The 17,973-nt window shown below is 41.5% G+C and overlaps 1 protein-coding gene across 1 annotated transcript in view; it reads right to left on the bottom strand.

Annotated features, from left to right (window-relative positions):
* The window catches only part of MDN1 (midasin AAA ATPase 1), a 171,553-nt gene that overhangs the window by 128,226 nt on the left and 25,354 nt on the right, over positions 1-17,973 (bottom strand). The window contains exons 8-16 of the mRNA XM_050949353.1: positions 15,417-15,520; positions 13,062-13,176; positions 9,538-9,731; positions 5,778-5,859; positions 4,186-4,281; positions 2,315-2,427; positions 1,482-1,630; positions 1,339-1,399; positions 580-791 (exon numbers count right to left, since the gene is read on the bottom strand). Coding sequence (XP_050805310.1) covers positions 580-791; positions 1,339-1,399; positions 1,482-1,630; positions 2,315-2,427; positions 4,186-4,281; positions 5,778-5,859; positions 9,538-9,731; positions 13,062-13,176; positions 15,417-15,520 — 1,126 coding nt within the window. The remainder of the gene's footprint in view (positions 1-579; positions 792-1,338; positions 1,400-1,481; positions 1,631-2,314; positions 2,428-4,185; positions 4,282-5,777; positions 5,860-9,537; positions 9,732-13,061; positions 13,177-15,416; positions 15,521-17,973) is intronic.

Genomic DNA, 17,973 nt, shown 5'->3' with positions numbered 1-17,973 from the left:
TGATAGGCAGAGGTCTCAGCACACCAGTGGCCAATCCGTTGTCAAGTTTTTCGTAGGCATGACAGCACAGGAAAGTTTTAAGGAAGGATTTGTTGGAGGACAATGAAGTGCCCTTGCAGATGTTTATGAGGAGCTCCTCCCAAGTATGAGGGACAGCACAGGAAGACACATGGAAGAGCTTGTTTGAAAATTGAACAAGTGGGTGATTGAGGCTGGCATCACGGCCTGATGAGTAGTGGACGTCTCTATCTTAATAGCTAGTGAGAGACGATAGGTAAGGTGGTAAGAGGCTGTGACAGGCCTTGAAAATGAAGAAAAGCAGTTTATGTCTGATGCATTAGAGAAAGGGAAGCCAGTGGAGGGATGAAAAGAGGGGGGTGACCTGATCAAAGCGACAGGCCTGGAAAACGATCATTACAGTAGCATTTTGAATAAATAAGAGAGGGGCAAGATTGCATTTGCAAGGCCAGAGAAGATGAAGTTGTGGAAATCAGTAAACAAGAAACTGACCACCACAACTTTTGCCTTCTGCAACAGTTAACTGTTGATGATGAGTGCTTACTTAGGTTGAATTCTTACCTGATGTGTTTTCTTTTGCTTCCTTATTAACGGCCGATCTGTGAACATGCTGCATTAATTTGAGTAGATTATGCCAACGTTTCTGTCTGTAACACGTCTGGATATGACCCAAGAAAGTTTGATTTTGCTTCCTGGAAAACGTCTGGGAGAAGAGTTCCTCAAAAGACTCTCGTAAGGGCAGCCAAATCAATTTGTTATCCACTGGCTTATAGCTGTGCAGGACCAAGAGAGAAATTAGTTACTTGTTACATGGCCAAATACCAGCTTTCATCTGCTTCTGTGAAATTTGACAAAATTTGTGTCCCTGACCTGAAGATGTTATGAGGTCACGTAGAAATCCAGAACAAACAATTATAAACTAAGGTTTTATTTGCTTACTGAAATGGCATATGCATACATGCTCCTTAGAAAGCGATTTTACACGAACCGTAATACTCTAATCCATCCTTGCTACTATCAGCCAAAATACCTAGTAGATATTTCGATAACTATATATACTGGGTAACTTTGGCTTTTTATTTTAGCAGTCGTGGCTTGCACACTTGTACACAGAACTTAGATAAGCCATTTAAGAGCAAAAGCTCTTGAATGCTAACGGTGATAGCAGGGTTCCCCATTTTTAGAAGTTACATCTACCTGGTTACCCATTTTTATAAGTTATATTATAGTTCAGTTTTGTTTACAGTCAAATATGCTTGAATGAAAGCCTGCTTTAATACATTCTCAGTCCATTCTATAGCAACTTATTCAACGACTCACCCCCCAAGCAGATCTGCAGTGTCACTCTGTTGGTTCATATTGATAACCCTCAAATGGTGTCCTTGAAACGAAACAAAACAAAGTCATCATTCAAGTATTTTCTATTGCCTCTGTACAAAGTGGAATATTTTACTGTATTATACCTGTAATATGAGCAAGGTATTGGACAGTTGAGGTTTTGCCAGTTCCTGTTTCACCCACCAACAGCACAGGCTCTCCTTTGTCAACACACATCGCAAGCTGTTCAATCAGTACCGAAGATGGGCGTGTGGCAGCGAAGGTTTGCTTCTCCCTGCCAAGCCAGAGAAAGCAGCTGTTAAGGACAAGGTACCTCAAGAAACTCTCACTTCAATTTTAATTTTTTCCCCCTTAGGGTTGCAACTAAAGTTTTGACTTTTAAATAAGAAAATATGTCTAACAGAAACAATTCCAAGATATGTGTTTAAGTACCAGATTAGACACATGTTCATTTTCTCTATTTACAACTCAGAAATTAAGGCTTTTTTGTTACCAATCTTTTATTGATTATATTAAAGAAATTTGAGCTTCTCACAAGAATCTTTGGTTTTTACACTTCCCTTTTCCCTACCACCTGAGTTATTGCCACCAAAACGGCTTTCAGTGCTGCATCCTGCAAATGCTCCCTTCAGCAAGTCAGAGTTGTTGTTACCATCCAATACCTTCCCATAGGTCTGACAGCATTTCCAGCTCTAGCCTGACTTCACGATATTCTAACTTAAAAGATACAGAGAATCTCCATCCTTGGTTTGTTAGAGATGCCATGCTGACATCTCAGTCCTGATATACAATCCTGATATCAAAACAAACAGCCTTATTCTTTTGCTTAAAATGATGTTGCCAGACTCCCTGAACATGCAACTTCTACACTTTAGCTTTCAATTCATTCGACTCCAACATAAAATGTGTAGCTCCCAGGGAAAAAGGTACAGGAAGGGTGAGGTACAATCATCTTTACCTTTGTATAAGAAGTGCCTGAGTTTGTTTCCGCAAGAGCCGCACTCTTCCCACAGCAACTTCATGTTCCCGTATTAGAATTTCTGGTTTATGAAGCTGACAATAGAACTCTGCCTATATAGAAAGCATCATTACTTCCACTGTATATCATAATTCTCCCTGATACTTTATGCAAAGAACATACCCTGTACATTTTCTGTTCATCTAGTATCATTGTGTAACAAGCTCATTTGCTCATGAACACATTTTGAATCCTCATAACTTAACAGACTTAAGATTCTTCCAAGTTCCATCCCTTCACCCCAATGGCTGTTTTGCATTGAACAACTATTGATTTCTCTCTGTACTTCTTATGGAACCTATGTCATTATGGTTCTACTTTGTCAATCTCCTTGCTAATCAATTACTTAAACCTATATCAGAATTTACTTAGTTTAACCTGTGCTCTGCTGAAGCAGGAAAGCAAACAGCTTGTTCGGTAAGGCATAATATTATTTGTGTATAGGGGCAGTGAGTGGGATGTCTGTCTCAACAGGATATTCATGGCAGGTACAGATTCTTCTGTTTCTATACTTAAACAATGGGGAAGGAGGGAAGTGAACAGAAAAATCTGTTGATATAGTTGACACTTTGAATTTTTCTCAAAGATCTTCTGAAGTTTTCCTTCATTAAAGAAGGCTGCAAAGGAGGGATACTGTCAACTTGGGGATAAGGGATGGAGATGAGAGAGAAAGGTCACATTTTTATCTGAAAATTTTGTAAGTTATCCAAGTAAATTATCAGTGAAAGACTAGAGAAAAAGACTTTCCTTTTGCTTTGTGCATCTGACAGTGCTAGTTAATGTCATTGTTTTATAGCTGGTTAGTTTGCCTTTGTTTCTCATTCATTAGCATGATGATAACACCTGCACACTGATCTGGAGGGAGTTCACATTTATACTCCTCCCCAGGTATAGGCATGGGAAGTAGAGTTGTGAGGGGTGCTGCAGCACCCCCAGGCTTTATGCAGGGTCCGGGCCATGCACGCGGGGTCCTGCATCATGGCTGCTGGCCCTGTGCCCCACTGCCGGCCACAGATGTGGGGTCCCGCTTGCGAGTGCCACACATGGGGCTCCGCTACTGGCCCTGCGCCTGCCCCCAGCCTTGGCCCCCTCATCCCAGTCTTTGTCCCCCACTCCTAGAGACACGACGCTACTTCTCGCCTCAGCTCGGGGTAGGGGGGAGGGGACATGAAGGGGAAAGTGGGCCGGCACGAGGTAAAAAGTTTGGGGATAGTTATGCCGGCTTTCAACACTCCTACTATAAAAAACGTTTCAGCGCCACTGTCCCCAGGCCCTTTAAAAGAGGCTGTTTATCAGAAACATTAGCAGCAATGCTGAAACTACAATTGGGGAGTCAGAAAGCAGTGATGAGCACAGACAGGAAGGGGAGGAGGGAGCCCAAGTATGTGCTGCTGCTCTTGGGCCCTGCTCAAAGACGATTCTAAACATCAGCTGAACAGCAGGAAAAAAATAATTGTTTTAAAAATTTAGTCTAAGAAGTGTCAGGCCTGGCTATTCTTAAATTAGTCGTTTCCAAAAAATTCTAATAGAAACCCTCCTTAAAAGGACAGGTAGTGTAAGACTAATATTACTTTAATACCTAGATTCAGAAGCATTCTTATACACCTGCTTTTTCAAACTGTATCTATCCTAAAAAGCTAAAACAGCATCAGTGTCAGCATTTTGTTGCACATGAATAACCAGTTTTACTTATGCCTGTAATTGTGAAATTAAATGGTTCCATCCAGGCAAAAAGTCATCTTTTACCATTCATTTACTGAACAATTTAGAATATTTTAAATAAAGGCCATGCTAATCATTTCTCAATATACCTTTTTCTTGGAAATGTTTAGTTTGCTTCCAATAATTTCTGCCATTTTCTGCCTGCTCCCTTGCTTGGACAGCATAGCTGTGAAACAGTCTAATGCCTGTCAAAAGAAAAAACACCACCACATTTTCAATTAATATGTTGTAACTTGACAGAAACCACTACACTTCAGGTACCCTGGACCTGATCCAGAGCACTTTGGATCTGACCCTATGAGTCCAACAGTACAAAGTTCAGAAAGAACCCTAAAATCCCTGTGACTACTTAAAATAACATTTCTATATCTGGGAGTGTCATAGTTTTAGAATCTTCTTGGATGATAAGCATCTCCTCATGGGTCACAAGATACCACACCTTAAAGCTACCTCTGAGACACAACTGGACAATATCAGTTCTAAATTACAAACTGGGCTAATACGTAGGGGAAATTCCATATTTGGAGAAAGGAAATCACTTTTAATCACTTGCCAAAAAACAAAAATAAATGACATTTGAAATGGCTGAGGGATTTAGAATGTTAGAATAAGTCTTGTAATGGAAAAGCACAGGTGAGGTTCAAAGGTGTGCAACACATGGCATCACCTCTGCTTCTGTGGATACACACATACACACAGAAGCATGTGATACATTTAATAGACATGTGAAATAAAGTTACAACAGACTACCACTGTATCACTTGCCCACAAATTCATCTCCCAAGGACTTATTCTAACCTTGCAAATCTCTTGGCAACTTCAAAGAGCAACCAATATTTAATTTTATAAATGACCCAGAAAATACATCTTTACTATACCAAAACATATAATCCATCACCACCCCAGGCCGAGGGCCTACAGGATAGAAAACTAGTCCTGGGCTGCCCAGTAAGCTATTCTAAATATAAGCATCACCGCTTTAAAGTCTCAGCAATATCAAAAACAGAATCTTGTCATCATGGGAGAGGGAAGGTCAGCCTCTTCCTGATGAACTCAGTGTTTGCATCTAGCCCTGGAGGTGCCCCAGGCTATCAGACTTTAAAACAACACCACTTGTTTAAAAACAAACAAAAAAAAAAAGCTGCTTTGAGAGGTGTTTTACATTTATTTGTTTTAATTTCTCCCTTCCTTTGAGTCCTGCACAGTAGCTAAAGGCCTCCTGGTCTTACGTGGGGATATAATATTACCATTTAAAAAAAAAAGATATTAAAATATTCCTCAAGTTGTGTTTTTTGTAGCACATAGGATGCACTAATGGCACACATTTGGGATGACATGCATAACATATAACTTTGCCACTCACTAGTAAACTGCCATCCCAAACTCACGCCAATAAAAAAAAAAAAACTTACGTCACACCATGCCATCATGTATTGTATATTTCAGTAAGTTAGTCAGAGATACATTCAGTATGTTACTACACAAATACCTTTTCCTGATCCAAGACGTCTAAGACCATAGGGATGCCGCTAGCATGATCTCTGTTATTGCATCAATCACTCCAACTAGAATCTGTTCAAGGCAGCACTATTTTTTTTTAATTGAGTCTTGTTTTATGCCTTAAGAGCCAACGTCAAAATCCTCAGTGATCAACTGTAAAATAGATTCAGTCTTACTGTACCTCTTGAAAAATATTCACTGCAGTAGTTGAGGAAGAGCTGTCAAAGTTGTAGGCAATCCTGCTGCACCAATTCAATAAATCTCTAAGACAAGAGAGAGAGAGAGGAAGCCATACGTTGGGTATAGCTGAACAGTAATACACAGCTCTTCTTTCCTCAATTCAGTCTAATTATTCTCCCTGCTGGTAACTAGGTTTTATTTTTATTCAGATTTTATTTTACTTTTTAAATGTACACATGAAGGTACCACATAAGTGGGATGTGTATTCCAAAGTGCAAATGACTATAGTAGAACCTCAGAGTTATAACACCTGGGGAATGGAAGCTGGCCATGTCTACATTTCCCAGGGATTGACACTGCTGTGATTGATGCAGCGGGGGCCGATTTAGCGCAGAGGTGGGCAACCTGTGGCCCGCGGGCTGCATGCAGCCCACCACTGATTTAGAGGGTCTAGCGAAGACCCGCTAAAATCGACTGCAGAGTGCTTTCCGGTTGACTCTGGTACTCCAATGGAACGAGGGGAGTAAGTTAAGTTGATGGGAGAGCATCTCCCATTGATGCAGCATGGTGTAGACACCGCAATAAGCTGGAGTAGCATAATTTAGGTCAACTTACCCCAATAGTGTAGACAAGGCCTCTGAAATGTTCGTAACTCTGAACAAAATGTTATGGTTGTTCTTTCAAAAGTTTATTACCGAACACTGACTTAATACAGCTTTGAAACTTTATTATGCAGAAGAAAAATGATGCTTTCCCTTTTTTTAGCAGTTTACCTTTAACACAATACTGTACCGTATTTGCGTTTTTGGAGGGATGGGGGTGGTCTCTGCTGCTGTCTGATTGCGTATTTTCAGTTTCAAATGAGGCATGTGGTTTACTGGTCAGTTCATAACTTTGGAATTTGTAGCTGTGAGGTTCTACTGTACTTAAAGAGCCACAATGTCTATTTTGGCAAAGTACTAGCAAAGTATCAGAAACAGCCAGACGTACATACCATATTAACAATTCTAAATACACAAAGTTATTACAAAAAGTATGCTTTTGTTATTGAGTAATTTATAAGGAAAATCATTTCAAAGCTCAAGTTGCTTGCCAAAACCTCATTCCTTCTGAACTTTTTGATGACAAAGTTCATGATTAATATTAACCATGCAACTGGCTATGTTTTTAATACATGCCATTTCTATCACACCCAAAGGCTATTCTGCACTACCATGTATCTAGTATTTGCATATTGTTTCATGAAATAGTACTGATTATATAACTCAATACAACTATCTTTGGTGCTTCATGTGAGAAGAAAGAGAAAATCCAACAATCTACTCTGCATTTTGTCATCATTAGACAGGCTAAAAAAAAAAATTGAAGAGCAACTAGCCAAAGACTCAAATACTAACATAAAATATAAGTACATCAGAAGCAGGAAGACTTCTAAACAATCAGTGGGGCCACTGGATGATCAAGATGCTAAAGGAGCACTCTAGGAAGATAAGACCATTGGAGAAAAACGGAGTTCTTCACCCTAGTCTTCACTACAGAGGATGATAGAGAGATTCCCAAACCTGAGCCATTCTTTTTAGATAACAAATCAGAGGAACTGTCCCAGATTGAGGTGTCATTAGAGGAGATTTTGAAGCAAATTGATAAACAGTAATAAATCACCTAGACCAGATGGTATTCACACAAGAGTTCTGAAGGAACTCAAATATGAAATTGCAGAAATACTAACTGTGGTTTGTAATCTATCATTTAAATCAGCTTCTGCACCAGATGACTGGAGGACAACTAATCTGATGCTAATTTTTAAAAAAGGCTCCTGAGGCAATTCTAGCTATTACAGGCCAGTAAAACTAATTTCAGTAAGAGGCAAATTAGTTGAAACTATATTAAAGAACAGAATTATCAGACACACAGATGAACACAATTTGTTGGGGAAGAGTCAACATGACTTCTGTAAAGTGAAATTATGCCTCAGCAATCTACTAGAATTCTTTGAGAGTGTCAACAAACATGCGGACAAAGAGGATTGAGTGGATTTAATGTATTTTAATACTTTCAGAAAGCCTTTGACAAGATCCCTCATCAAATGCTCTTAAGCAAACTAAGCAGTCATGGAAGAGGGAAGGCCCACTCGTGGATCAGTAATTGGTTAAAAGACAGGAAACAAAGCGTATGAATAAATGGTTAGTTTTCGCAATGGAGAAAGGTAAATAGTAGTGTCCCTAAGGATCTGTACTGGGACCCAGTGCTGTTCAACATATTCATCAATGATCTGGAAAAAGTGGTAAACAGTAAACTAACAAAATTTGCAGATGATATAAAATTACTCAAGACAGTTAAGTCCAAAGCAGACTGCAAAGAATTACAAAGGGATCTCACAAAACTGGATAACTGGACAATAAAATGGCAGATAAAATTCAATGTTGATATATGCAAAGTAATGCATTTTGGAAATTCCAACTATGCAAACAAAATCAGGAGGTCTAAATTAACTGCTGCCACTCAAGAAAGAGATCTTAGAGTCATTTTGGATAGCTCTCCGAAAACATTTGCTCAATGCACAGTGGCAGTCAAAAAAGCTAACAGAATGTGAGGAACTATTAGAAATGGAACAGATAAGAACAGATTAAAAAGACTGGAATTTTCTAATCTGCAAAAGAAACAACTAAGAGGGGATATAATAGTGGTCTATAAAATTATGACTGGTGTGGAGAAAGTGAATAAGGAAGTGTTATTTACCCCTTCACATAATATAAGAACCAGGGGGTCGCTAAATGAAATTAATAGGCAGCAGGTTTAAAACAAAGGGAAGTACTTTTTCACACAACACAAAGTCAACTCATTTCCAGGGGATGCTGTGAAAGCTAAAATTACAGCAGGGTTCAAAAAAGAATTAGATAAGTTCATGGAAGATAGGTCCATCAATGGCTGTTAGCCAGGATGGTCAGGGATGCAATCCTATGCTCCGAGTGTCCCTACCCTCTGTTTGCCAGAAACTAGGAGTGGACAACAAGAGATGGATTACTTGATGACTGACTGTTCTATTCATTCCCTCTGAAGCACCTGGCATTCAACATTGTCAATAGACAGGATACTGAGCCAGATGGACCATTGGTCTGACTCACTATGGACTTGTGTTCTTATGTCACAAAAAGCCATAAAATAATTGTATGATACTTTGAGTAAACTATAGATTAGAATGCCATAAACAATTGTTTAACACCAAAATGCACTAATCTGATGCGCAAATAAAGAATATGATAGCTGAAAAAATATTTATTAGTTACCCCTTAATCTCATTTGTGTCCCTTTTCAACAAGAAGTTTTAGTAGTAATTAGCAAATCTTATCTACTAGACCTTATACATTTTGCTAAAAAAAGGCATAGAGAAATATCCCTGTGGCTTTATATTAAATTCTTATTTCTGACCCCAAAGAAGTTCAAATAATTCAGGACATTTTACATGTAATCAAAATTATGCAGTCAGTCTTGCATAGTAGTTATATTCCATACTACACAAGAAAGTGAAGTTCTACATCATTTGGATTCAGAGTTCCAGAGGGCTAAGAAGCATTAAAAATTACTTTAAAAACAAACAAAGAATGACAGAATTCTCCAAGACCATTAATTTTTTTAACTAATGTTTCATAATGTTAACTATTTTTCCTCAAAGAAAAAAAACACAAACCAAGCCAAGATTTACTGTAAACTTTCACTCGCTGGCTAAATTCTTTGAATAAATGTGTAAGGGAAAAACCTACCTCAGAGACAATTCTCTTCCCTCCAGACTTGGCCTTTTGTTTTCTTTTTTCAGTTCTGATGCATCTTCCAGTTCCTGCTCACAGGCAGGAAAACTGATTTCTGATGTTTGATGCTTGTCTCCAGTGAGCTGAAGATAAATGTCTAGTAGACGATCAGTAACAGCAGCAAGGTTGGGGCATCTACCCTGAAGAATCTAAGAAACAGAAATGGCAATCTGTATCACTCAGCAGCTAACTACTGGTCATGCAAGTTTTATTATGATATACTCGGATAATCACTCCCCAAGAGGGTAAGTTACAAAGACTAGTAAGGGGGGATCCGGTCTTAAAAAGAAGCTAAGTTCTTTTGTAGCCTACAAAGATGATGAAGCAAAAGGTAGTCCAAGGACAGAGTAGGCCCATTACTCAATGAGGTGGGAAAGACAATAACAGAAAACGTGGAAATGGCAGAAGTGCTTAATGACATCTTTGTTTCGGTTTTCACCAAGAAGGTTGGTGGCGATTGGATGTCTAACATAGTGAATGTCAATGAAAATGAGGTAGGATCAGAGTCTAAAATAGGGAAAGAACAAGTCAAAATTACTTAGACAAGTTAGATGTCTTCAAATCACCAGGGCCTGATGAAATGCATCCTAGAATACTCCAGGAGCTGACTGAGGAGATATCTGAGTCATTAGCAATTATCTTTGAAAAGTCATGGAAGACAGGAGACATTCCAGAAGACTGGAAAAGGGCATATATTGTGCCCATCTATAAAAAGGGAAATAAGGACTACCCGGGAAATTACAGACCAGACAGCTTAACTTCTGTATCTGGAAAGATAATGGAGCAAATAATTAAAGCAATCAGTTTGCAAACACCTAGAAGTTAAGAAGGAAATAAATAATAGTCAGCATGGATTTGTCCAGAACAAATCATGTCAAACCAACCTGATAGCTTTCTTTGACAGGGTAACTAGCCTTGTAGATAGGGGGTGAAAGTGGAGATGTGGTACATCTTGACTTTAGTAAAGCTTTCGATACTGTCTCGCATGACCTTGTCATAAACAAAACTAGGGAAAAACAGCCTAGATGGAGCTACTATAATATGAGTGCATAACTGGTCCGAAAATCATTCCCAGAGAGTAGTTATCAGTGGTTCACAGTCATGCTAGAAGGGCATAATGAGTGGGGTCCTGCAGGATGGGTTCTGGGTCCGGTTCTGTTCAATATCTTTGTCAGTGATTCAGATAATGGCATAGAGAGTACACTTATAAAGTTTCCGGACGATACCAAGCTGGAAGAGGTTGCAAGTGCTTTGGAGAATAAGGTAAAAATTCAAAATGATCTGGACAAACTGGAGAAATGGTCTGAAGTAAATAGGATGAAATTCAATAAGAACAAATGCAAAGTACTCCACTTAGGAAGGAAAAATCAGTTGCATGCATACAAAATGGGAAATGACTACCTAGGAAGGATTACTGCGGAAAGGAATCTGGGGGTCATAGTGGATCACAAGCTAAATATGAGTCAACAGTGTCATGCTGTTGCAAAAAAGAGCAAACATCATTCTGGGATGTATTAGCAGGAGTTTTATAAGTAAGACACAAGAAATAATTCTTCCTTTTTACTCCATGCTGATTAGGCCTCAACTAGAGTCCAGTTGTGCCCAGTTCTGGGCGCCACATTTCAGAAAAGATGTAGACAAATTGGAGAAAGTCCAGAGGAGAGCAACAAAAATGATTAAAGGTCTAGAAAACATGACCTATGAGGGAAGATTGAAAAAATTGGGTTTGTTTAGTCTGGAGAAGAGAAGATTTGAGCACAGGGGACTGGATAGATAACCTCTCGAGGTCCCTTCCAGTTCTATGATGCTTGCTTATGTTATATAGAACTGTGCTGAAATGTAAGAACAGTAGATTCTGCTTAATAGCAACCTGGATATTAACAACTTCCAGTTAATAGCAATGTTCTGCCAGGAAGCAATCCCGTCCCATTGATTTTAATGTAAATGGGGTTTGGATATTGACAACAGCATGCCGCTTTTTAGTCATGTTATTGAGAAAAAAGGATCTACCTTCAGGCAAGTTTGTGGGGATGCAGCCCCAGAATGAAGCACTGGGATGGGCCAAGCACCCTCTGCATGCAGGTCTGCAGAGCTGCAGGTAGGGAAGCAAGTGCTGAGACCTGCCTTCCCTGGCTGCAGTGGTGCAAATGTGCCTGTGGATAGTGCTCAACCGTCCCAGCGCTTCCTTCTGGGAGGGCAGCTTGCAAACCTGCACACAGGGACCACACAGGAGATAACAGGCTGTGGGCTGGGAGAGAAGGCTGGAGGCAGAGTGGGAGGCTTCAGGGTAGGGGGAGCAGTTGCAGCCCAGTGCCAGAGCTGCATGGTACCTCTCCCAGTGCCTGCACTCTCTCGACTGCACCATGTCAGGTCACTCAATATAGGAAAGAAAGTGCTGGGACATGCTGAGCCAAAGGGTGCAGAGAGAAGTACTGTGCAGCTCCATGGGTCCCCAGTACTCCTATTCCCTAGAAAACCCTGGCATTTGGGCTGCAGCCCCCCTCTCCTTTTTGCTGTCTGCTCACAATCCAGTTTGAGGACTGCACCCAGGGAAGGCACATCCCACATTTCCTTCCCTGGCTGCTGCCTCAGAAACCTACTTTCTGATTATTAGCAATTGTTGGACAATAGCAACTTTTTGCTGGCAACCAAGGGGTTGCTAGCAAACAGAATCTGCTGTAGGCCCAAAAATCTATTTCCTAAAAACAGGCTTGACAATAGTCAAGCGAGGCCTGGTAGAAGATGGATAAAGTGAAATGAGATAATTCAGAGGCAAGTTAGAGATAAATTAGGGCATAACCCCAGGTTATGTTGTGAAACGCAATGGGGGAGGGTCCCAGAGTCTGGTCTCCAGCCGAACCCGAATGCCTGCATGGCAATTTTACAGACCTGCAAGCCTGAGTCAGTGGACACGGGCCAGCCACGGGTGTTTAACTGCAGCACAGACTTACCCTAAGAGGCTTGTGGACCACTTCCACACCTTCATGAGAATTAGAGGGTGAACATTCCCCTCAAGTCTTTTGATTGGGGGAGGCACAGGGGGCACAAAAAGAACCAAAAAAGTCTCTCCGCCCCATACCCCCTTGACAAGCCTTCTTCACACTCAGATTGGACTTTGAGCTCCATACCTGCAAAGAAATAGGGCTAGAGAATTACTTTTCAGATGGAAGCTTTCTTCTCCAGCTGCCATTTGATGTATATACCAAGTTCAACCGAAGCAGACATTCCCTAGAGATGTTAAAGAACTGCGTTGGACTGTTCTATTTTGAGGTTGCCCAAAATCTCTCTGATTCACTTCCAAGCTTTGTAGAATAAGTATTCCTTTGCCCCAGACCTAACCTATCCATTTTGAAGCCAATATGACTATTTTGTGGATTTTGAACAGCAGAAACAAGAATCAGGCTTATTATGGAATCTCTGTTGTAAACCTTAACTATGGAACAACGCCTGGTGCTCTATAATGACATTACTCCACCTACCTCTTTGAGTTCTGCTTTATTCATGTTATCCATCCGAATTCTGGTCCAATACTTGTCCAGAAGAGTAGCATGGCTGTTTTGCTGTCGGTACCAACCACCACCACAGCTGAAGACTCTAAATTAAACAAACGCACCCAATGGAGTCATATAGCATATTACATACTGTTTAACTGAAGAATTTAAAATTCCATTATATTCTACCATAGGACTATTCCAATGTCTCAAAGAACTAGTACATTTAGCACAATTGTCTTGGGCTAATCTGAACGCACAGGGCTCCCAGGGTCCATAGCAGAAGCTGCATGTCATCCTGTCTCTTTTCCATATTACCCACCCCTTATTGGTGTATAGTTCTCCTCTTGCCCCAAACTGCCTATTCCCACAGAGAAACATGCAGAAGGGAGAGAGTCTGAGCAGCAGCAAATTATTCTGGAGATTTCCCTTACCAAGTTTGTTGCCCTATCTAGGGGAGGGGCTTGGAATGAGGAGGGGAGTTATGTCTCCTCACTTCGCAGATTCTCTCCAGTTCTCAACTCCACACGAATAGTTGCTGCATCTGTCCTAACTCTGAGTTCTGAGCTGACTCCCATTGCTCCTTCAGGATCCATGCTTTCACGGTAGGGCTTAAGGCAGCTACAGAGGTGGACCAGGGGAAATTATAGCTGAGCTGCAAAGTCTGTCAAGTCTGGACAGGACAGTGCCCAGGAGCACATTGCTCTTCCCCATGGCTCCATATCTCAATATCCACAGAGCTCCTTCAGACATAGCATCAGTGAGAGTTTCAGCAGATGAGGAAGGGTATTTCCTGTTGTAGAGATCACACTTCACGTATACGGGAAAGGACACTGCCCTTGTTTGCCACTGTATTGCTGTCGCCAGTTGTTTCGCACCCGGCCTTGGTCTCACTTTTCTTGTCACTCTCTCCGCCCTTGTTACTCCAGTTTTCACTGCTCCCCATCTTTACCTCCTCCTGTTTTGCTCCTTCTTCCTTGCCAGACAACCCTCGTTTTTGCCCCTTTTTCCCCCTTTCCTTTGCAGCAGTGTAAGGATGACCAAGGAGCTGTCCAGTGATCTTCTCACCTGACTCAATTCCCTGACAGAGTTTTCTCTGAACTCACCATCTACTGGCTCCCCTCAGCAGCTGGAGGTCGCACCAGCAAAGTCTACTGTTGCACATTAAGACACCCTGCACACAGCTACTCCCTCCCACACTCTCAAAGCTTATGCCATGCCCCCCATGGCAGCAGTCCTGTGCATGCAACTGATTATCAGCCTTTTACTTACACATCTTGAAATTCTATCCTTGTTTTTTCAAATTCACTCCTTCAATTTAAAGAAAACCAAACCCACTCATGACTATTTAGAGACTGTCCCAATAACACTGACATAGCTCTGCCAAAGAGGTGTGCAGCACCAGAGTAGCGTCAACAGAGCTAATAATTCTACTATATCAAGACACATGCATACTGGGTTAAGCTCCCAAATAACAAACAATGACTAGGGCTCCATGACTTCTGCAGTGGCCAGTGTGGCTGATCCCAGGGATGCCCAAGAAGCGGGCTCAGAGGCCAGCTGCTCTGGTGGCCCTGGGGATAGTCACATCAGCTGCTGCTGGAGTGGCCCCGAGGACAGCTAGCCCCAGGGACTGCCCGAGCAGCAGTCACTGAGCAGCCAGAGCCCCCAAGATTTAATTAGGGGTATTTATATTATAAATCATGGACAGGTCAGGGGCCGTGAATTTTTCTTTATTGCCTGTGACCCGTATGGCTTTTACTAAAAATACCCATGACTAAATTGTAGCCTGAATAATGATCAACAGGAAGAAAATGTTTTCTCAAAGGAGTAAAAACATAAGCAGCAGGAAAAAGTTGTTTAAGATTTGAAAAGTGTTGCAAAAATGCTGCTCAATAATATCCCTTTAAATGGTGCACTATATATACTTCAGTATACTTCCAACTTTCATAAGCACTACAAAAACGTGCTAATCAAATATTTTACATATTAGTTTTAACAACATGAAAATCAGAGCATATTATCATTCTGAGCAAAAACATTCTCCATAAAGGAAAATGAAGGACCATCCAATCTGAGTATTTGTTGACTTTCTTATTTTTAACCTACAAAGCCTTCAATCTTGCTGAAGTAAAAGTTGCATAAGATGCTACAAGTCTAGATCCAGTCCTACTGTAAGGCCGTTTGATATTTAATGCATTCCTTTTACATATTTTATTAATAAAGTCTATGTATCGCATTCTAGCTGTCTGAACTTAATGTCAGTCTGAATTCCTTATTCTTGTTGCCTTCAGCTTAAAAGCAGCCAAATAACGCCATGTTCATTTTACCTTACATGCCTACCTTCTGGTTGCAAAGAACTGGAATCCAGGAGCCACTTTTAAAAAGTCTCCACGACCAGGAATCAGTAATTCTCCATTTTCCAGAAGAGGAATCAGGACAGAGATCTGAAAAAAGAGAAAGAACTCCTACCTCGGAAACAAAGCAATACTCCTGCTTTTGGGAGAAGCTCAACTACCCAGACTGCATTTGTTTCATGAGTCACCAGTCCACTTACACTGAGCTACCTTAATATGCCAGTTCGCCAGGAACAGCAGTTCCTCTCATAGGTACTTTACCCAACTGTACTTCTTTCTAAGTGACACTGATAAGGACTGAACAGTCGCAGTTAACATCACTCAGCAGCAACTTCCATAGTGTGAGTACATTACTACGCTCTTTCTGCTGGCATTCACATTTTAATACAGAATGGATAGAAAAATGACCATCAGCATTTTCCTTTTCATCTTTCTTCACCCAGACCACTGTGGTATTCCAATTTTTCCACTGCATTACACAAATCAGAAATCTTGCCTTTTGATAGCCCAATGGATTAAAGGGTAGTTTCACCCTTGCATGTTTGAAGCCTTGTCTTTTCAATTGGCCAAGCAAAGTGTCTCTCTAAATCAGGGGTGGGCAAACTTTCTGGCCCGAGGGCCACATCGGGGTTGCAAAACTGTATGGAGGACCAGATAGGGAAGGCTGTGCCTCCCCAAACAGCCTGCCCCTCGCCCTCTATCCGCCCCCTCAGAACCCCGGACCCATCGAACCCCACCAGCTCCTTGTCCCCTGACCGTCCCTTCTGGGACCCCCACCCTTTGTACGGGGAGATTTTGGCAAAACAGTGAAGTGCCTGAAACCACTATGGCTTATTGTTAAAAGTAGCCTATTCAGCAGTCTCAGCTTGACCAAGGGAGGATGGGAGAGGGGGGGTTTGGGGGCCACAGAAAGGGCAGCTTGACCCCGTGACCTTCCTGGTAAGAGTTGTGTTGAAGTTGCTGATCCTGCTCTTTTAAAATGCATGTATGTGCCCCAGGAATATCTATTGGGGCCTCAATGCTGCAAATTCTGAAAAAACCCACACCTGGTTAATCAATGATCAGAAGGAACCTCTTGCTTGACCATTGAAATTGCTTACTTAACAAGTTTTCTTTCAAGGACATGTCATTCTATTACTAATGTATAAATAGTGGAAAAAGTTTGAGGTAGTTGGACTCATTTGGGACTCTTTTTGGACTTTCCTTCTGGATACATCTTGCAGTCCCCACCGGCAGACGGAAGATTTGACCACCGGAAGCCTGCCGCTGCATCGCTCAAGAGCCACACTCAGCTTTGGTAATTATCAAGGGTTAGGGATGTTTTACTAACTTGTTGTGGACGTGTGTAAGTGCTTGAGACTAAGTAGAGTTTAGCCTTAAGTGAAAGCACTCGTGTTGTCCTGTTTGTGCCAGCCATCTATCGGTCAGACAGCCGTGTCTCCCCTGATTTATTTCCTGACACCACCTCACACAGAGTAAAAGTTACCAAGAGCTTTGAGTTGAAAGAACCTCAGGTAACACCCTGACCTTCCCCCCTCAGAACCTCCACTCCATCCAACAGCCCCTCTGCTCCCTGTCCCCTGACTGCCACCCAGGACTCCTTACCCCTTATCCAACTCCCTCGCTCCCTTACCATGTCACTCAGAGCAGCAGGAGCTCACAGTCCTGCTGGAGCCAGCCACACCGCCACACTACCCGGCAGGAGCTGCGGACCAGAGTGCTGGTGGCATGGTGAGGTGAGGCTGCAGGGGAGAGGGGACAACAGGGGAGGGGCTGAGGGCTAGCCTCCCTGGTCAGGAGCTCAGGGGCTGGGCAGGATGGTCCCGCAGTCCGTAGTTTGCCCACCTCTGCTCTAAATCAAAGACCCTGTTTATGGCAGCCATCAACACCTTCCATCATAACAATATCCCCACATTCCAGGGCTGCCCATCACCCTAATAGAGTATAAAATGTTGACATCCTGGATGACTTACATCCCAAATAAAAAGACAAGAAATAAAAGGTTAGAGGAAGGGCTGGAGATGAGAGGAAGTTGCCATACAAGGAGCTCATTGGTGGGGGAGAGAGGATGGCAAGATGCAAGGAGTCTGATGCATATAATAAGCCCAGCCTACAGAAGTGAGGATGTGTACAATCCTCTGTGTACACTTGAGTGGTAAAATACTCAAATATAGAGAAGGTGTTTCTAGGAAAGCATGAGATTATAAAGTAAAAGTACAGATATCATAAAAAATCCAGAATACATTAACCTGTAGTTTACCTTTTAAAATAAGACACTTCAGAATATTTCAAGTAGCCCATAAAATTGCTTAAGACCTAAATTCATAAATAGGCTACATATTGGCTTTGTTATAGGGTCCCTATGGTTTGAAAGTCTGCATCCCAATAAAACTAAAACTGGCAGCAGAGTTAGTCCCATAAAGGATGCTTTACAGAGCTATGAAAAAATGACTGGATACAAGTAATAATTTGAATTTTTGCAGAATGTCAATAAATAGGCAGTGTAGAATTCCAGTCACCGATATAAGGAAAAGATCTCTCTA

Source organism: Gopherus flavomarginatus, chromosome 4 (genome assembly GCF_025201925.1).
Source record: "Gopherus flavomarginatus isolate rGopFla2 chromosome 4, rGopFla2.mat.asm, whole genome shotgun sequence".
Taxonomy (NCBI): domain Eukaryota; kingdom Metazoa; phylum Chordata; order Testudines; family Testudinidae; genus Gopherus; species Gopherus flavomarginatus.
This window is presented reverse-complemented; position numbering and strand designations above follow the sequence as displayed.